Below are 21,832 nucleotides of genomic sequence, written 5' to 3'. Positions count from 1 at the left end.
ATCAACTGTAAAAGATTTAGGATTTATTTAGTACGATAATTATAAATAATCTTGGTTAATTGTGATAATCATAATAAATATTTGTGCTATACGATAATCCATCACTGAAAAACATTAAAAAATATATGACTATATTTAATTGTGATAAAATTATGATCAATATTAATTTATAACCATCTAATCGGGTTATAAATTATAAAAGTAATTTTACGTATATTTAGTTCATGTATTAGAATACAAAGGATTTATTATATAGTTTAAATTATTCAATCCGTGTAATATACGGGGAACTAACCTAGTATATATATATATTGATTCAGGAAGGTAAATGTAACAATAAGTAGCTATCCCTTATAACTTGGATTACTTTGTTGCAGCTATTTATCCAACTCTTGTTTTTTTTTTTTAAATTAAGTCACAATAATCAGTTTTATAATACACATCCAAACATCCTTAGCATCTTGTCAGACGTTTTCTCTAAACCAATGATCACCAAATGCATCAACCATATCTCATAATAAGGGGGAAGGTATGCATGCGGGGACTTGATCGGGTAGGGGGGTTGCCGAGCGGTGATGGGGATGCCGGTCGGTGATCGGGGAGGGGTAAGGGCGGTGAGTATACACCGTTGCGGGGAAGAGAATTGAGGGAGGAGAGAGAGGGTTAATGGGAGCCCTATCATTTTTCAACCAATCACAATTTTATTTTAATTTTTTACCACTCTCCATGTGTTTGACCATTGGCAGTGATTGAGTGTAAAATGAGGAATGAAGTGAGGACTTGACATCGCATGAGATTATTAGATAGTGATAGTGAGGAGTGTTTGACCACTCCCCCACCCTAACTTCCTAAAAGCTAAAGAGCTTCAAATCATCAAATTTTAAAACATAAAATCTTTGCTAGTACACTAGTAGTTTAATTTCAGCATTAATAAAATCTGTTAAATCACAGAGTTAAAACATATAAGCACAAGTTGAAATTCATAATTTAAAATAGAGGCGTGAAGTAATACAAAATATATAAAGTACCAGCATAAAAATAAAGAAGTTCAAAGTAGAATACTCAATAATCAAGTCATGTTGTAATAAAACCTAAAGTAAATGCATATTTCACTTCTCTTTTTTCTTCATGTGTTCCCCTTATCTAACAATCCAAGGTTTTCAACACACACATCCATGTCAACTAAGCTAGTTGAAGGTTCACTCGATGCCACAAGTGTGGATAGCCCCTTTGTCCCAAGATTATAAACTCTGATCCCGTTACAGTGAACGTTGTATAGTAATTCATCATTGGGGGTAATTTGAAAAACTCTGCTTGCTCCTTTAAATGGATTTGTATCCAGTTTATAAGCAACACACCAAGAATCAGTGTTATTGTCTTCTCTCCTCACCCAAATCCAACTACGATCACGATTGTCCGAAGAAATCACACCTAAACAACCTTTGATGATTGTCACTACGCTCGTTTCCCAACTTGGTTCTGGCAACTCAATCGTCGAAAAAACCTCCAAACTCAAACCGAATTTCATTATAAAATAATCGCATTCATCGCGTGCATCAGTTAAATACCTTTTTACCACCCAATGCAATGCTCCATCGAAAAGACACTGGTCTAACTTCACAAAAGTAATTAAAGGAGTAACCGGGGAAGCAATCACACGCCAAGTGCGTGTCTTCATAGAGTAAATATATGAAGTTGGTGTGGTTATCCTCAAAATCTTGTAATCGTTGATGATTGGATCAAAACCAAACCCTAATACACCCGCAGAAATACATTCATAATAACGACGACACCAAGAAGAGAGATCATGTATGGTTACTATGCGCCTAACTGAAGGGTTCCATAGATGAAGATCACCGTTTCCACAAATACATATAATTCCATTGCAAGAGCCAATAATTTTGAAACTGAAAGGAAACTTGATTTGTGGTATTTCAGTATAGGGATTATTTGGAAACTGACCTTGTGCATGTAATGTATAGATGTTTTTAAGGTGTTCTTCACGTTCATAAGGAAATTGGTGGATCATCAAGACTCTTTTCGGGGATCGAAGAGTATGGAGTCCGATGAAATCGGGGCTGTCGATACAAGCACATAACGATTTGGAAACTGATCTGAATCGAAGGAGGGATTTGGATGGTAGTCTTGAGAAGATTTCAATAATGAGTTCTTCGCATAGATCGTACGACATTGTGCAGCTGTGTAATTTAAAATCTGAATGATTATTACGATGGAGATCAAGAAAGGTGATTTTTGTTTTAGGTATTCTTATCTTGGTCTTTCTGTGGGCCTAACATAGCCCAATACTTTCACCCCACGTATATTTACTTTTATTAATATTAATTAATTAATTTTTATTTAGAAGGTTAGAGCAAATTACAAATCATGGGTTGGTAGACGGGCAACAAGCTGCGCCGCCATCCCCTTTTGAATTGCAAATCCTACTCGGCTAAACACATAACTATGGCCTACAGACACTGTCGCATGCGCAAGTGCTGCCTTTTGAACCCGCTTCAAGAAACCGGACGCCACAGGGGCCAGACAACCAAAGGTATCGAACGCGAAAGGAAGGAAGGCATGTTGATTATCTATGCAGGCCTGCTCGTGCTTGGATATTTTCCCCGCCTCAGCCTTCCGCGTCGCTTGCCCTGAAACAAAACCACTGCCCTTGAAACCGGCAAGAGGCGACACCCCCGTGAGATCAATGCAAGCATGCTTACCCCCGGACCATCCAAAAACCAGCACATCGGCTGGTCGAAGGGAAGACCTCCCCTTCTTCGGGTCCGTTAGGAAATTAACCGGAGCCTCTTTTTTAGCAGCGATACCAGCTCGCTTGAGAACGTCAAACAACACATCTCTAACCAGATCGTGTCTGTACTTGAAGCCAGGAAGCTCTTTGCAGTGAAGGGCATGTTCCCCGAAGCTATCAAGACACACCTTCTGACAAACAGGGCACGGTTCATCCTCAGGGTACAATGGTATCATCAATCGATATTTGAGGACAGACCGATATTCTACTGCCGACATACATTGCCCCAAGCCCTCGATCGGGATACAGTAAGGAAATCTTGAGCGTGGGGGCTCGTAAACAATCAAAAACAGCTTTTTGCCGAGGGGGTAACCCGAAAACACCATTGATTTCCTTCACGGTTTTACCATAAAAAGCACTCGCCAAAATGGTTTGAGGTTCACGGGGGGCGGTGTCTTTATTAGCAAAACCGCCAAGGTCAACATCAGGAAGAACGGCTTGTAAACCATCCAACGCAGCCCTAAAGTCCGAATCCAAATCACCCATACAACAAGCTCGCAGAATATGATCTTGAAGTTCCAAAGATTGCACTCTGGAAGCCACGAAGGCAAAGAATCAAATTAATTAATTAATTTGATTTTGTTTTGTGTGGGTTGTATTTTATTTCAACAAGAAGATTATATGGTGCTCGACAATGATAAATTACTGAGATTTTCACGTGTGTTGCGGCGTGAACTCAGACGGTATCAATTAGGTTTGTGACAGAATGGTATCGATACTTAGTTCAAAGTCATGATACGTGCAAAAGAAAATGTTTTACATTAAAACCATAAACCGAATACCGATTCCGGTTCCGCTAATAACAATACCGGTACCGATGTCGATGAAAAAACCGTAAAAAGGAATATTGGTTCTGGTTCCGATTATACCAATACCGATGTCAGTATAGGTTCAATTTGTCATGGTACTATTTTGGCCGAAACTCTTTTTCAACAAACTTTATACATGAACACCAAGAAAAAAATATTAAACTGAGTCGCGTATTCATATTTCAAAAAGATTATGAACGCGAGTTAATTGTTAATTATATGAGGAAAAATCAAATTAAATAAAAAATATAATATAATAACATAAAAAACTTATGTATATTATACGGATAAATAAATGAAACAATAACATAAAAAAAAACTTATGTTACTATTATACGGATAAATAAATGAAACAATATCTATAAAAAATAAACCCTGATCTTTGGCCACTTTCTTTCATTCGTTTGTTTCTGGTGAGTCGTTCTTTGACCTAAGAGAAAAAGTCAAGGTGAGTTAAAATCTGATATTGAAACTCTAATGAAGGAACTGAATATTCATTGATTTAGGTTTTTTTTTTTTTTTTTTTTTTTTTGACGAAGGGTTCTTTGAATTAAAAATTTTATTTGTTACAGGATTACATAATGTCAAATGATCTATGTGGGGATCTAATTGCTGATATCTTCTCAAGACTACCAACCAAATCCCTTCTGCGATTTAGATCGGTTTCCAAATCACTATGTGCTTGTATCGGCAGCCCCGATTTCATCCAACTGCATAGTCTTCGATCTCCTAATACAGTAGTGGTCACACACCGAATTCGTGACAAAGGAGAAGCACAAGATAAACACATCTACACATTACACTCGGACGGACAATTGGCATACAAATACCATCCCTATACGGGAATACCAACAATTGAGTATCCTTTCAAAAAATGCAAAATTGTTGGCTCATGTAATGGAATTCTATGTGTATGTGAATATGGAACCGGCGAACATGGAGCCCGCCTTTATCTATGGAACCCTTCAATTAGGCGCAAAGTAACGGTACCCTTCATTAGTTGGGTAGATGGGTTTGGTTTCGACCCAATCATTGACGACTACAAGATTTTGAGGATATCCAAAGCGGGTTCATCTGTTTACACCGTGAAGACACGCACTTGTCGTGTGATTGCTTCCCCTATTGCTCCGTTCTCGAGTTGGAAGTCATACCAGTGTATTCGCAATGGAGCATTGCATTGGACAGTAAAACGGTACTTAACACGCGATATACGCCATTATTATATAATGACATTTGATCTGAGCTCTGAGGTTTTTTCTACGATTGAGTTGCCAGAACCAAGTTGGAAAACGCGTCTAGTGACAGTCATCAAAGGTTCTCTAGCTGTGATTTCAACAAAACCTGACTATAGCGTAATTTGGGTGATGAGAGAATATAACAACACTGCTTCTTGGTCTGTTGTTAGTGAACTAAATTCAAATCCATTTAAAGGAGCACAAAGAGTTGTACCAATTACCCCCAATGATGAATTGCAATGCATCTCTTTCAAATATTATAAGGAGATCCTAGTTTATAATCCCAAGACACAGGTACGAATGAGGCTTGCGGACTTCAGTGATTCTTCTCTGATACTTGACGTGAATTTGTGTGTTGAAAGCCTTGGATTGTTAGACATGGGACTTCATGAAGGGAGCAAATTACCTGGAAAACAAGAGGAGAACAAGTGAAGTTTTGCAGATTTAGCCTCTTTCACAATAATGTATTTTTTACTTTAAATTGGTTTAGTAAGAAAATACTCATTAGTAAGAAAGTTATTGTCATCTAAGCCCTATATAGGCATCACACCTGCCAAGGGGCCTTCCTTAAAATTCATAATATTTGGTTCATGTAATGGCATTCTATGCCTTTATGAATTTCGTTCAAGTAACCACATTCTATCTCTATGGAACCCTTCAATTAGGCGCAAAGTAACTATACATAATCTTCCTTCTTTTAGTGATGACTATTTGGTATACGGGTTTGGTTTCGACCCAATCATCAACGATTACAAGATTTTGAAAATAAACAAGCAAAATTCATTTGTTTACACTGTCAAGGCGCACACATGGCGTGCAATTGCTTCCCCTACTGGCCCGTTTACTTTTGTGAAGCATCACCAGTGTCTTTTTAATGGAGCATTGCATTGGGCTGTAAAAACGTATTTAAACTGTATAATGACATTCGATTTGTGCTCTGAGGTTTTTTCGACGATTGAGTTGCCAAAACCAAGCTGGGAAATTAATGACGTGACGATTATTAAAGATTGTTTAGGTGTGATTTCATTAGACCATCATGATCATAGTTGGATTTGGTTGAGAAGAGAATACAATGGCAACACTGCTGCTTCTTGGTCTGTTGCTTATAAAGTTGATACAAATCCGTTTCAAAGAGTTTTGCAAATTACACCCATTGATGAATTACTATGCTACTCTTCCGAAAAGGGGATCATAGTTTATAATCCTGAGACACAGGAACAATCGAGACTTGTGAACTTGAGTGCTTTTTCTCGCATTAGAGACATGACTATGTGCGTTGAAAGCCTTGAATTGTTAGATATGAGGACTTCACATAACGGAAGCAAATCACAAGGAAAAAAGAGAAATAGATCAAGAGGAAAGACGAGACGCGGAACAAGTGAAATATAGCAACTATCACAATACTTGATCAGTGAGTATTCTACTTTGAATTATTATTTTTGGTACTTTAAATTTGGGCAGTAGGACCACATAACGCCATCAACAGTTTTTTAGTGCTTGTATATTAAGTTTTTTATTTTTTATTTATTTTTTTTAATTATTATTTGAAGTTATATATTTTTGGTACTTATATGTCAATGCTTGAACCATCTGTAGAAGACTCGATCAACCCGGGCATCTGCATCAGCTGACAAGGCAACAGTTTGATCCAAACCGCAGCCAAACTAACAGCAGCGAAACAAGTCAGTAAGTTTAATCTAAAGGATGGCTCATACTAAACCTGAAAATACATATTAAAGCAGAGGACAACAACTTGGTAAGAAGAACAAAACTATAGAATAGTGAAATGCTGGCATCTGACAAAAACATAACATTATAAAGAATCTATAGGTGATGGAAAGTTAACTTGGGAAAAAAAATAAAACAGAGAAAGAGCATACTTCATTTGAATGAATTAGATGACTCAAGGTTCTTTTAATTAATTAAACTGTTAACTTCTAAAATTAGAGTTTAGTTTTATAAAAGGATAAACTTATTTTTTATTTACTAAAAATTATATATCAATGTTGTTACTTATATTAAAACATTCATTTGAGATTTATTATTTATTTTGTTATATTTTACTAGTTATATGTTGGACTTGGACATTTTAGTACTTGCTATTGTTAGAATTATATATATAATCAAGTCCTTTGAAACTTTATTTGTTTTTTTTAACGCCAAATATTACTTCTACTCTACTTTACATCAAATATTATAAATTATTCCTTCTTCTTAGGTTTCAACTTGCGATATGCACCTATACCAAGTGGGCTAGCCCCACATTGTTCTTAAACTTTATTTGATAATCATAAGTTGACAACTTGTGAAGTACAACTTTAACTAGAAAATTTATCAAATAATTATATTTAATTAGAAGTAACTGCTAATAGAAATAATAATCATTTGCATTTTTTCATGCAATATATTATCATTGCATAGTGACTTACCTTAGTCCATGCAAAGGTCATTAATCAAGACTGAGATCTTATTCAAATATAGTTCAGGAAGTAAAAGTAACAAAGCAAACATTCTAATGTAACACCTTTGTATAGTTCTTGATATTTAGTAGGAGACTGAATTCCACCCCCAAACTTGTTAGATTTAAAACATAACACTTGTTCTTTCATGGCATCATGTTTGACATCGCCTAGGTGGCGTTTGGCATGCACCACCGGCTTTGCATCTTCTGAGACATTCAGACGGTGTTCTGCTATGTGCCGTGGAACACCAACCATATCAGCCGGTGTCCAGGCGAACACGTCCATGTTTTCGTGCAGTAATTTCTTGAGCGCCGCGCGTGTTAAATCAGACATGGCGGGCCCAAGTGTGACTGTTTGTTCTGGATATGAGCTGTTCAGTACCCATTTTTCTGTTTCTATGCGCGGTGCTGGCTTGCTTGCTTTGGCTGGTCTGATTTCATCTGTTGCTAGAACTTCCTTACTTGCGTATATCAGCGCAATGCCTGTTTCGGTGGGGAATCCAACAGCGGAATGTGGTGCAGAGCAGATCATACTGAAGTCTCCTTGGGATTCTCTTCCTAGGAGGATGTCATGTCTTGAGTGCGCTGGCAATACCATGAATGTGACTTCTTTAGTTCTTGAATTTCTTCCGTCCGAAAGTAACACCGGGAACGATATTTGCCCTAGGGGAAAGACGACTTCATTACAGAAACCAGTCAGTGGGTAATCGACTGGTTCTAAGCGCGCCTTGTCCTCTTGATCAAATTGATTGAAGCACTGTTCGTATATGATATCCGCGGTGCTCCCTGGATCGATGAAAATGTAGTCTGTCTGGTAATGGCCAATCACACCTGGAATGACTATTGGTCGTTTTTCTCTTGGACCCCCTCTAACAACTGGGAAAATAACTTGTTTCTCGCGCCATGAATCATCCTGCGCGCGTTTGTTGTAGTTTTTTCTCGGTCTTCGTGGACCTCCCTGCACCATATGGGTTTCTAGCTTTCTGAGCTTCTTGTTATCTGGTCCTTCATTTCTCCTTTGTATCTGGCGGTAATCGCGCTTTCCGCCCTTGACTAAATGAGTGAGCTTTCCGTCTCTCAGGGCCCTTTCGATTTCTTGTTTTAGACTAAAACAATCGTCGGTAAGGTGGCCCGTATCTTTGTGGAATTCGCAGAAGAGATTTGGGTCTTGACCCCTTTTGTTGCGCATCTGTAGGGGTGGTTTGAACTGGTGGTTTTCTGTAGCTAAGACCTCAGAGGGTGTTTTGGTCAGTGGAGTCCACTGCTTTTCTCTATTTTCTCGTTTCACTTCTTTTCGATGGGCTATTTGGTTGATCGTGTGGCGTGCATCTTCCCGTGGAGGACTTCTTTCTCTGTGCCCAGAAGCCTTCCAGGGTTGATTTCTGCCTCTTCTGTTGTGTCGATCATTATGGTTGTGCGCGCGCTGACGGTGATCGTCACCGGTCAGCTGCCTGTCTGTCTGTGCAATGGTTTTGGCTGCTTCTATGAAGGTTTCCCAATCTTTGGGTCCTCCGTCTCGCCCTTTGATTCTTTTAACCAAATCATCGCACTTAACCGCTCTCATGAAGTGCGCGCGCATCATCTTTTCTGGTATGTCTCCGATCTCCAAACATTCTTTGTTGTACCTTGTAATGAAATCTTCTACGCTCTCGTAGTCTTTTCTCCATATGTTTAAACAGTCGCCCGGGTCTCTGGCTTGTCTTCGCTGCTGAGAGAAGTGTGCCAGGAACTTCTCTCGGAAATCGACCCATGACTTGATTTTACCTGCCGGTAAATTGTCGAACCAAATGCGCGCCGCGCCGACGAATGTCTGAGCAAACAGGTGGCACCATGTTGGTAAGTTCCATCCGCCTGTTGCTCCTGCGCCCTTAAACACCTGGTGGTGATCATCTGGGTCCGTCAACCCGTTGTATTTACCCACGTTGTGTGGTAATTTCGTTTTGTCGATGGCCGCGCATGCGATTTCTCGGATGAATTTTGAATTTTCAGCCATGTCCTCAGGACGATAGCTCAAGGTGTAATCATGCTCTGCTTTTGGGTTGTACCCCGCGCGCTTGGTTGGTTTGTATGCTTCGTGTTCCGGATGAAGTCTGCTAAACACTGTGGATTCCTCCTTGTACGTTGGGTCGTCTTCTTCTTCATCCCATTCTGTATTCATGTTGCGCGCGCCCAAACGGGTTTGGATTGGCCTTCGTTGCAGATTGGAGTTTTGCACGAAGTTGCTCTCTGTTTCAGCATAAGTGTCGCGCGTGTCGTGCACGCTGGGTCTTCTTACATTTTGCACTGGTTCTCTTTCTGGGCGTAAGTTCCACGCGTTTGTCTGCTGAGCCGTGTGTGTACTCAGAGACCTTGGTTGTGGAGTTACGAATGCTGATTGGTTAGCTTGCGCTTGGAGCAGGGCTTGTTGTGCGCTGAGCTGCGTATAAACGAGGTTTATGGATGCCATCTGTTCGGCATACCAGGAAGCCAGAGTTTTTCCCTCGGGTAGCCCTAAAAGTGCAGAATAGTTGAGTTGTGCCTGTTCCGATGGAGCAGAGGGGCCTGCTCCATGGCTTAGAGTCTGCATCGGCGGAGGTGTTTGGTGTAGTACCCCCGTTGGAGTTTGGAAAGCAGCTCCGTTTGTGGTTTGAGTGATGATTCTTGCTGGTGTTTGGAAAGTGGGTCCAGTTGTGGTTTGGCTAACGGCCCTGGATGCACTTCCAAAGATGGGTGGAAAATCGTTGTTCAGCTGACCCTCTTGGATGGTTTCGTTCCTTTGACCCCTTTGGACGTGTGCCGTGTCAGAAACGAGTTCAAAGGAAGAGACTTCTCCGTCAACTGGGTGTGAATGATTTTGTTCTGCCATTTTTACGAGTGTTTTTTAGAAAAGAAAAGAGGTGAGAATGGTTTTGCAAAAAAGCGGATGGCGCCAATGTTGAAACACTGGTTAACACAAGGATAATCAGTAGGGTCGTTTCGTCAATGGGGTTCAACCTCTTTTTCTACTCGTACTGATGGCTCGAGATCTGCAAAACAGTAAACACCGTTAGTCTCGTTAAGAGGGGAGAAGGGGGTTTTCCCTCTTAACCAGGCTCCGGCGTGAGAATAAGTACTGTTCTGAGAGGAAATAAACAGTGTGTGTATAGAGTGAGTATAGAGTGTAGAGATCCTGAACCTGAATGATGAAGGGTCCTATTTATAGCCGGAGGGTGAAGAAGGAAGGATCAGCTGTGCCAGCTGTGGGCGCGTGCCAGCTGTCCGACCAAGGGGAATATCCTCTTGGTCTGCTCTGTCATGGCAGGTGTAGTGGTACACGTGGCGTTCTTGCATTCGCCCATGCTGGATACCTCGTACTGGTACTGTCAGCTCTGCTCCCTGAATTGTCGCAGGCCTATGTGGCATTCTGCGAGTGATGACACGTGTTGTCCTTTATGTCGGATAGAGCATCTTTTGTGCCAGCTGCGAATCATCCAGAAGTTTCTGGAAGCTTCTGGAGTGTTTCGCTGACATGGATGCCTTGTGTGCACAAAAGTAATGTGGTCCCTGCCATCTAGGCAGGGAATTGAGACCATACCTCTTCAATGTATTTTTTGGTTTTGAATACTAAACTAGGCATGGAACTACCCTACCTACAAGTATGATGGTTCAATCGTTGTGATCTGGTGAACATACCGGTCCCAAATAGGGACACAATCACATTAACTACACAGTATATATTAATTTTTATTTTTTTTTGTTCCATTGCTATTTGTAATTTTGGCATTTATAATTCTAACTTGGATAAGCATTTGGTATTGGGTACCGCTATTGAACTGGTACCGGGTATCAGTATTGAACCGGTACCATACCGGGTATATTCCGTATCGATACCCACTTTTCCCGTTTTTCGGTACCGGTACCGTTACAGTACTGGTATTTACGGGTAAAACACCGGTAAATACTGATACCAAACCGGAATATTCGGTACCGGTACCGGTACCAAACGGGTATCGTGCTCATTCCTAATTGTACCCACTTGATTTTCTTTTTTCGTATTTTTTATATTTAATTTTATTTTACTTTTAACTCTAATACTTTTACAACATTTATAATTTAACCCTAAAACTTTTTTACAATTAGTCTTGGGCTCTATACTTTCACCTTTTACAATTTTTTTCGTTTTACATTTAGTCTACGTTGTGTGATTTAATACGTCGCAACATGTATGTATAGTTCAATGTTTTTACACCTAAATTTTTCCGTTTAACGGCTCCGCCGTAACGTGCGAGTCCTACATCGACTTAGTTATTGTTTTTTTATGTTTTACGTTTCACGTGTGCGGCTCAACGTTTTCTTTTTGTTTGGTTTTATTTTTTCGTTATTTATTTCTTTTTTATACAAGTTTTTGGAGTGTTGGTGGTCGTTGGCCTGGTGTGCCATTGTTGTTACTTGGCACGGTTTTTAGGCCCCCGCCACAGCACAAGTGCATAATACAAGTTTAAATTAAATATAAATTACAAAAGGTTAAAATATCATTATAAGGGCAAACTTTATTTTTAAAAGAAGTGAAAGAAACACCCGGATTTAAAAAAAAAAAAAAAAAAAAGTATAACACCCCCAAGACGATAATTAAACATTAGACTCAAGTTTGTGAAAAGGAGAGGTGAGTGGGAAAATGATACAACAATGTAACTAGAAGACCTTAACTAATTACCGATCAGTAAATTATATTTTCAATTAAAGAAAATAGTTAACAATATGTAAGGTGCATGGTGGTTAATAGAAGTAGATTAGAAGAGCATTAGTTTCCGTTAGAAAAAAGAATTAATAATTTGCGCAATATAAAACATTAGATTTAAGTGCATCATCAATTATATTAATAAGAATTATTAAAATCAGAATTAACAAATATTCAGCGACTTAACTGTTTCTAAGGCCTAAAGCGGAATAAAAATCATTGGGTTTTTTTTTTTTTTTCATTATTTCGTTATTATAAATCATCCACTTCTATCCACGCTTGAAAAGAAGAAAGAAGAGAAACTACACAGAGTCTTTCTCATGCCTAGGATCCGATAATAATCTAATTAAAGTTTGATAGCTATCCTTATATAACTTGGATTACTTTGTTGCAGCTATTTAACCAACTCTTGTTTTTTTTTTTTTTTTAAATTAAGTCACAATAATCAGTTTTATAATACACATCCAAACATCCTTAGCATGTTGTCAGACGTTTTCTATAAACCAATGATCACCAAATGCATCAACCATATCTCGTAATAAGGGGGAAGGTATGCATGCGGGGACTTGATCGGGGAGGGGGTTGCCGAGCGGTGATGGGGATGCCGGTCCTGGTTCGGTGATCGGGAAGGGGTAAGGGCGGTGAGTATACACCGATGCGGGGAAGAGAATTGAGGGAGGAGAGAGAGGGTTAATGATGGGCCCTACCATTTTTCAACCAATCACAATTTTTTTTAATTTTTTTACCACTCTCCATGTGTTTGACCATTGACAATAATTGAGTGCAAAATGAGGAATAGGGTGGGGACTTGACATGGCATGAAATTATTAGATAGTGATAGTAAGGAGTGTTTGACCACTCCCTCCACCCTAACTTCCTAAAAGCTAAAGAGCTTCAAATCATCAAATTTTAAAACATAAAATCTTTGCTAGTACACTAGTAGTTTAATTTCAGCATTAATAAAACCTGTTAAATCATGGAATTAAAACATATAATTAAGCATAAGTTGAAAATTATAATTTAAAATAGAGGCGTGAAGTAATACAAAATATTTAAAGTACCACCATAAAAATAAAGAAGTTCAAAGTAGAATCCTCAATAATCAAGTCATGTTGTAATAAAACCTAAAGTAAATGCATACTTCGCTTCTCTTTTTTCTTCATGTGTTCCCCTCACATGAAGTCCCCTTATCTTACCATCCAAGGTTTTCAACACACACATCCATGTCAACTAAGCTAGTTGAAGGTTCACTCGATGCCACAAGTCTGGATAGCCCCTTTGTCCCAAGATTATAAACTCTGATCCCGTTACAGTGAACGTTGTATAGTAATTCATCATTAGGGGTAATTTGAAAAACTTTGCCTGCTCCTTTAAATGGATTTGTATCCAGTTTATAAGCAACACACCAAGAATCAGTGTTGTTGTCTTCTCTCCTCACCCAAATCCAACTACGATCATGATTGTCCGAAGAAATCACACCTAAACAACCTTTGATGATTGTCACTACGCTCGTTTCCCAACTTGGTTCTGGCAACTCAATCGTCGAAAAAACCTCCAAACTCAAATCGAATTTCATTATAAAGTAATCGCATTCATCGCGTGCATCAGTTAAATACCTTTTTACCGCCCAATGCAATGCTCCATTGAAAAGACACTGGTCTAACTTCACAAAAGTAATTAAAGGAGTAACCGGGGAAGCAATCACACGCCAAGTGCGTGTCTTCATAGAGTAAATACATGAAGTTGGTGTGGTTATCCTCAAAATCTTGTAATCGTCGATGATTGGATCGAAACCAAACCCTAATACACCCGCAGAAATACATTCATAATAACGACGACACCAAGAAGAGAGATCATGTATGGTTACAATGCGCCTAATTGAAGGGTTCCATAGATGAAGATCACCGTTTCCACAAATACATATAATTCCATTGCAAGAACCAACAATTTTGAAACTGAAAGGAAACTTGATTTGTGGTATTTCAGTACAGGGATTATTTGGAAACTGACCTTGTGCATGTAATGTATAGATGTTTTTAAGGTGTTCTTCACGTTCATAAGGAAATTGGTGGATCATCAAGACTTTTTTCGGAGATTGAAGAGTATGGAGTCGGATGAAATCGGGGCTATCGATACAAGCACATAACGATTTGGAAACTGATCTGAATCGAAGGAGGGATTTGGATGGTAGTCTTGAGAAGATTTCAATAATGAGTTCTTCGCATAGATCGTACGACATTGTGCAGCTGTGTAATTTAAAATCTAAAGGATTATTACGATGGAGATCAAGAAAGGTGATTTTTGTTTTAGGTATTCTTATCTTGGTCTTTCTGTGGGCCTAACATAGCCCAATACTTTCACCCCACGTATATTTACTTTTATTAATATTAATTAATTATTTTGATTTTGTTTTGTTTTGTGTGGGTTGTATTTTATTTCAACAACAAGATTATATGGTGCTCGACAAAATAATTATATTCCTTCTTAAACAATGATAAACTACTGAGATTTCCACATGCTATTTGGCGGGAACTCGGACGATATTAATTAGGTTTGTGACGGAATCGGTATAGCATCGATGCCTTAGTTCAAAGTCATGATCCATACGTGCAAAAGAAAATGTTTTGTTTTACATTAAAACCGTAAAACGAATACTGATTCTGGTTCCGTTAATAGCAATATCGGTACTGATGTCGATAAAAAGAACCATAAAAATGATTATTGGTTCTGGTTCCGATTATACCAATACCGATGTCAGTATAGGTTCAATTTGTCATGGTACTATTTTGGACGAAACTCTTTTTCAACAAACTTTATACATGAACACCAAGAAAAAAAATAATAAACACAGTCGCGTATTCATATTTTAAAAAGATTATGAACGCAAGTTAATTGTTAATTATTTGAGGAAAAATCAAATTAAATTAAAAATATAATATAATAACATAAAAAAAACTTATGTTACTATTATACGGATAAATAAATGAAACAATAACATAAAAAACTAATCTTACTATAATACGGATAAATAAATGAAACATCTATACTATATAATAAAAGAAACCACTGAAAGGACACTTGTCATTATTCTAGACCATCATTAATTATATATAACTAGGTTAGTTCCCCGTGTGTTACACGGGTTGAACAATTTAAACTATATAATAAATATTTCTTGTAAATGCAAGTCAAAGACGGAGACATTTATATATATTTGATAAATAATGAAACTAATAATAAAGTAAAAAAATCTCATACATGTGTACGGAGTCGTCTGTAAGAATTCATGTACCCTGTTTGAGCTCGAAAAAATATGTTCTTTCGTAATGTTTTAATATTATTATTTAATTTTAAAATAAAATGTGTATTGGGCTCAGTAAGAGCATGTTTGGTTATGTTTTTTGAAACAACTTATGCACTTATTGGGGTTTTGGAAAAGTCAGTATGGAGTGACTTATTGACTTATTGGTTTTTTCCTCTCACATACACCCATATTGTCAAACATCATTTTGCAGATTATGACTTTTCAAAAAGCTAATAAGTCAATAAATTTTTTTCAGAAAGCTTAGCCAAACATGCCCTAAAGCTAATGCCAATGGGTATTGGGCTCACTAAGAGCATGTTTGGTATGCTATTTTAAAAAAATTAACATAGATATCGGGTTTTTTTTATAAAAACACGTGCCCATCGAAATCATAGACCGTGTGCGGTGGTCCTCCCCGCACACCCTTATCACCGCCCATGCATGTGTATACTCATTTAAGTAATCGATATACATTTGATGATATCCTATATTTTTTTCTATTCAATTAACATTTTTCTATTGAGTATTATTTGCAATTATTAATGTTTTTCTAAATGTATATATAGAGTATGGATGTTACTGAATTTTTGAAGAATAATTTTTAATTTTGACATATATATTCAAACTTATAATTATATAATGTAGTCATGAATTTTAATAAAATCCAAAAAAGCGTAAAACCCTTTTCAAATTTCAATAAAAGGGTTATAATTATCAGATAAACATTTTTCTATTTAATATTATCTACAAATTAGAAGATAAATTATTAGAAAATAAATATGAAAGAAAGGCGGGAAAACCCAAAAATAGGTGTATCCAATGAATGACACGTGTCACACATTGGTTTACTCAATTAACATTTTTCTATTGAGTATTATTTGCAATTATTAACATTTTTCTAAATGTATATATAGAGTATGGATGTTACTGAATTTTTGAAGAATAATTTTTAATTTTAACATATATATTCAAACTTATAATTATATAATGTAGTCATGAATTTTAATAAAATCCAAAAAAGCGTAAAACCCTTTTCAAATTTCAATAAAAGGGTTATAATTATCAGATAAACATTTTTCTATTTAATATTATCTACAAATTAGAAGATAAATTATTAGAAAATAAATATGAAAGAAAGGCGGGAAAACCCAAAAATAGGTGTATCCAATGAATGACACGTGTCACACATTGGTTTACTCAATTAACATTTTTCTATTGAGTATTATTTGCAATTATTAACATTTTTCTAAATGTATATATAGAGTATGGATGTTACTGAATTTTTGAAGAATAATTTTTAATTTTGACATATATATTCAAACTTATAATTATATAATGTAGTCATGAATTTTAATAAAATCCAAAAAAGCGTAAAACCCTTTTCAAATTTCAATAAAAGGGTTATAATTATCAGATAAACATTTTTCTATTTAATATTATCTACAAATTAGAAGATAAATTATTAGAAAATAAATATGAAAGAAAGGCGGGAAAACCAAAAAATAGGTGTATCCAATGAATGACACGTGTCACACATTGGTTTACTTTATTATATGTATAGATTATTATTTAATTTAAATTATTAAATTTAATATGTTTCAAACATTTAAGAAATTACGGATAAAGTTCCATAAAATATCTTATTATTTATTTATATTAATTACTAGGTTAGAAATTATATCTTAATTCCTTAATTGTAGATAATTATTATTTAATTTAAATTATTAAATTTAGTTACATTTTTTTCATTTTTTTTAAATCTTATTGATGATATTGAGGCATTAAATTAAAATCTATAAATGAATTACTTGTGACGAAACTTGATGAATATCCATAGATCAATATAGAAAAATAAACTTGAGGGATCATTATTGTCAATACACTAATCTTTAAGAATAAAAATTGGATAACTCCAATCCATTTGAAAGCCACGTCTATTAAAACGCCTTCTTCGTGCATTTTACAAACGTTGGAGACTATAGGTGGTATTTTATAAAACCACAGGGACTATCCGTGCATTTTACTCTTAAATTTAATGTGGTTTGACAGTTTGTTACTCGGATAGTCCCTGGAGTGGATGGGGTTAGTTTTCTCAGTTAAGCGGGTACACTTTTTTAGAACTAATAAATTAAGACCACTATTATTTAAATAAAACTTAGGTTATTAAATGTATGTTCACATGACGGTTAAGTGGATACATTTTTTTAGAAGGAATAAATTAAGACCATTATTATTTAAATACCCAATTGGTTATTAAATGTATGTTCACATGAGTGTTAAAACTCGTGAGAAAGTCGATGATACAGTCTATCTTCTAATCGATGGTTTGACAAACATCACAAGATTTGATCATACATGACACAAAATTTTGTTTGGATATCAGAAAAGCGTCTTGAAAATATCGTTTTATAATTACTAAATCTTCCTTATTAACTATTTGATTTTTTATTTACTTAACCCGTGTAATACACGGGGTTATAACCTAGTTATCTATAAAAAAAATTAAAAAAGAATAACCCCCTAATCTTTGGCCACTTTCTTTCATCCGTTTCTGGTGAGTCGTTCTTTGACCTAAGAGAAAAAGTCAAGGTGAGTTAAAATCTGATATTGAAACTCTAATGAACTGAAGGAACGGGATATTCATTGATTTTGGTTTTTGTTTTTGTTTTGACGAAGGGTTCTTGACTTAAAATTTTCATTTGTTACAGGATTACATAATGTCAAGTGATCTATGTGGGGATCTGATTGCTGATATCTTCTCAAGACTACCAACCAAATCCCTTCTGCGATTTAGATCGGTTTCCAAATCACTATGTGCTTGTATTGGCAGCCCCGATTTCATCCAACTGCATAGTCTTCGATCTCCTAATACAGTAGTGGTCACACACCGAATTCGTGACAAAGGAGAAGCACAAGATAAACACATCTACACATTACATTCGGACGGACAATTGGCGTATAAATACCATCCCTATATGGGAATACCAACAATTGAGTATCCTTTCAAAAAATGCAAAATTGTTGGCTCATGTAACGGAATTCTATGTGTATGTGAATATGGAACCGGTGAACATGGAGCCCGCCTTTATTTATGGAACCCTTCGATTAGGCGCAAAGTAACGGTACCCTTCATTAGTTGGGTAGATGGGTTTGGTTTCGACCCAATCATCGACGACTACAAGATTTTGAGGATATCAAAAGCGGGTTCATCTGTTTACACCGTGAAGACACGCACTTGTCGTGTGATTGCTTCCCCTATTTCTCCGTTTTCGAGTTGGAAGTCATACCAGTGTATTTTCAATGGAGCATTGCATTGGACTGTAAAAAGGTACTTAACACGCGATATACGCCATTATTATATAATGACATTTGATCTGAGCTCTGAGGTTTTTTCTACGATTGAGTTGCCGGAACCAAGTTGGAAAACGCGTCTAGTGACAGTCATCAAAGGTTCTCTAGCTGTGATTTCAACAAAACCTGACTATAGCATAATCTGGGTGATGAGAGAATATAACAACACTGCTTCTTGGTCTGTTGTTAGTGAACTAAATTCAAATCCATTTAAAGGAGCACAAAGGGTTGTACCAATTGCCCCCAATGATGAATTGCTATGCATCTCTTTCAAATATTATAAGGAGATCCTAGTTTATAATCCCAAGACACAGGTACGAATGAGGCTTGCGGACTTCAGTGATTCTTCTCGGATACTTGACGTGAATTTGTGTGTTGAAAGCCTTGGATTGTTAGACATGGGACTTCATGAAGGGAGCAAATTACCAGGAAAACAAGAGGAGAACAAGTGAAGTTTTGCAGGTTTAGCTTCTATCACAATAATGTACTGTTACATTTCTACTTTAAATTGGTTTAGTAAAAATTACTTGTTAGGTTCACAACAAATTAGGGGTGTGTGTATTTCGTGTATAACAAGAACAAACCTGAAAACCCATCCGAAATGTAGTTGCTCTGGTGGTCTTTGGTTCCGGACTAGAAAATGGATTTGGACTCAGTCTGGTTCGGTCCTAAGTCCTTACCCAAGAGAACATACATTATAAACTAAGCCATGTATTTACTGATTTTCATTGCATTCTTAGTACTTGGATTACATAAAATTTATCTTACATGTGATGATCGACGAGAGTTTGCACCACACAGCAGAACTATTCATAAGATACTCATGATGAGCGGTTGTTTAGACCGCTTTCAACCTTGCAACAAAAAACGCATAAGTGACAATTTCATTGAGATATATATCAAACAATTAGATTGCATAGAAGAAACAGTCAAAATATATAAAACGTTGGCAGTCAATTTGGCCCCAAAATGAGAATAATTAAACAAGCTTCATTATACCATTAATTAAATTGACATCAAAATACGAAAATATAACCAGGGTTGATGTAAAATGCGAAGTTGCATCAAGATTAACCGCACCTTTTATAGGGTTTAGATGATTTTTTGAAATTTCGTAGTCGTATCATAATTAACTCACATTATGTACACATATTTTTTTTTTTTTGAAAAGGAAACTTCATTAGAAACAGAACCGACCAAAAACCAGGCCGGCAACACTACAAAGACTCTACATTATACAAATTTGTACCAATTTTCCCATGTTAAGTTCCTATACTTCGACCTATTTGAGAACCAAAAGAAACCAAGGGCCTTAATCTCACTAATAATTTGCTCAATTTTGATCGACTTGCCTTGAAACTTCAATTCGTTCCTCGCCTTCCATATGCTCCAACAACCGATGATCATAAGACCGTGAATGGCTTCTTTCCACTGACCCAAGAGCCCAGAAAAGGTGTGAAAACTCAGAAAATCCCTGAATGAAAAAGCAAAAATTAAAGGGATTTTGCACCACGAACCTATCGCCTGCCAAATTCTTGGATTTCTGTCGTGGGAACATTTAGGTTTCATAATGTCCATTCATGTATTTTCCCTCGTAATTCTTTTTGGACAAAAATACCATGGTCCCTTCTTTTCTCGTTTTTTTTTTTTCTTTTTTTTTTTTTTTGTGGTTTTCAATTAATCCAACCATGTATATGTGTTAGCTTCAAGTTGAAAAAAGTTCTAAATAAACGTAAAATAGTTAAGACACAGGGTACCTTTTCTATATTGACAAAAGAAGTTATGTAAAAATGAACTTTCAAAATAGGGACACTAGGGAACTCGTGGCACCACTCTGGTACCCCTCTTGGGTATCTTTGGATCACAGGCCCGGTGCTCAGGAACAGGGACGGAACCAGGCCGACCAAATTCCGGCTAGATCTTCGGCAAACAGTTATAAAAAATACTTGTTTTGGGTACTTTGACCCTTTAAATGGTCTTGTATACTTAAAGTAAGAGAGAATAAAAAAGAGAAATATCATTATCGGAGTATTATCTGCTGGATTTGTATTACTAGTTTATTATTGTGGCACCACTCGGGTACCCCTCTCGGGTACCTTTGGATCACGGGTAACCCCGGTGCTCAGGAACAGGGATGGAACCACAGGAGGGTGGGGGGGTCAGCTGACCCTCCCGCCGACCAAATCCCGGCTAGATCTTCGATAAACAGTTATAAAAAAGATACTTGTTTTGGATACATTGACCCTTTAGAGAAGAATGGAAAATATTGGATAAAAATGACTAAAAAATCCTATTGCTTTCTATCCTTTCTAGCCAAACTAAACTTCCTATTTGATCCTCTTCCTTATTTTTAAAAACGATAAACTTATTTTTTATTTACTAAAAATTATATATCAATGTTGTTACTTATATTAAAACATTCATTTGAGATTTATTATTTATTGTGTTATATTTTACTAGTTATATGTTGGACTTGGACATTTTAGTACTTGCTATATTTTGTTAGAACTTAGAATTATATATATAATCAAGTCCTTTGAAACTTTATTTGTTTTTTTTAACGCTAAATGTCACTTCTACTTTACTTTACACTAAATATTCTACATTATGCCTTCTTCCCAGGTTTCAGCTTGTGATATGCACGTATATCAAGTGGGCTAGGTGGCTGGCCCCACATTGTTCTAAAACTTTATTTGATAATCATAAGTTGACAACCTTTTGTGAAGTACAACTTTAACTAGAAAATTTATCAAAAAATTATATTTAATTAGTAATTGCTAATAGAAATAATAATCATTTGAATTTTTCATGTAATAAATTATCAATGCATAGTGACTTGCCTTAGTCCATGCAAAGGTCATTAATCAAGACTAAGATCTTATTCAAATGTAGTACAGGAAGTAAAAGTAACAAAGCAAACATTCTAATGTAACATCTTTGTATAGTTCTTGATATTTAGTAGGAGATTGAATTCCACCCCCAAACTTGTTAGATATTGTTGGTGCACTTGTGTCTGTACTTTGTCTGTGTTCGATCACGATGTAAAACGATGTTCCTGTTAGTCTTGTAAGTTTGACCAAGTCAACCATCCTCCGGTTTGACTTGGCCAAACAGTTGTTAAATGGTTGTCGAATGTTCTGTGTCGAAGATTGGTCCATCGAAGGATT

General features: G+C 36.5%; 4 protein-coding genes across 4 annotated transcripts; 2 read left to right on the top strand and 2 right to left on the bottom strand.

Annotated features, from left to right (window-relative positions):
• Positions 1 to 1,059: 1,059 nt before the first annotated feature.
• LOC110914714 (F-box/kelch-repeat protein At3g06240) lies at positions 1,060 to 2,207 on the bottom strand. Its single transcript, XM_022159477.1, has one exon. The coding sequence runs from the start codon at positions 2,189 to 2,191 to the stop codon at positions 1,127 to 1,129; it is 1,065 nt and encodes a 354-aa protein (XP_022015169.1). The 5' UTR covers positions 2,192 to 2,207; the 3' UTR covers positions 1,060 to 1,126.
• Positions 2,208 to 4,162: 1,955 nt separating this feature from the next.
• Positions 4,163 to 5,469, top strand: LOC110913207 (F-box/kelch-repeat protein At3g06240). The gene has a single exon (XM_022158052.2). The coding sequence runs from the start codon at positions 4,200 to 4,202 to the stop codon at positions 5,283 to 5,285; it is 1,086 nt and encodes a 361-aa protein (XP_022013744.1). The 5' UTR covers positions 4,163 to 4,199; the 3' UTR covers positions 5,286 to 5,469.
• Positions 5,470 to 13,101: 7,632 nt separating this feature from the next.
• On the bottom strand, positions 13,102 to 14,270 carry LOC110914715 (F-box/kelch-repeat protein At3g06240). Its single transcript, XM_022159478.1, has one exon. It carries the CDS (start codon positions 14,247 to 14,249, stop codon positions 13,203 to 13,205), a length of 1,047 nt encoding a protein of 348 aa, XP_022015170.1. The 5' UTR covers positions 14,250 to 14,270; the 3' UTR covers positions 13,102 to 13,202.
• Positions 14,271 to 17,991: 3,721 nt separating this feature from the next.
• On the top strand, positions 17,992 to 19,432 carry LOC110910354 (F-box/kelch-repeat protein At3g06240). Its single transcript, XM_022155024.2, has one exon. The coding sequence runs from the start codon at positions 18,032 to 18,034 to the stop codon at positions 19,115 to 19,117; it is 1,086 nt and encodes a 361-aa protein (XP_022010716.1). The 5' UTR covers positions 17,992 to 18,031; the 3' UTR covers positions 19,118 to 19,432.
• Positions 19,433 to 21,832: the final 2,400 nt, after the last annotated feature.

This window comes from Helianthus annuus, chromosome 15 (assembly GCF_002127325.2).
Source record: "Helianthus annuus cultivar XRQ/B chromosome 15, HanXRQr2.0-SUNRISE, whole genome shotgun sequence".
In the NCBI taxonomy this organism is placed as follows: Eukaryota; Viridiplantae; Streptophyta; class Magnoliopsida; order Asterales; family Asteraceae; genus Helianthus; species Helianthus annuus.
The sequence above is the reverse complement of the archived record's forward strand: the minus strand, read 5'-3'. Positions and strand labels throughout refer to the sequence as shown.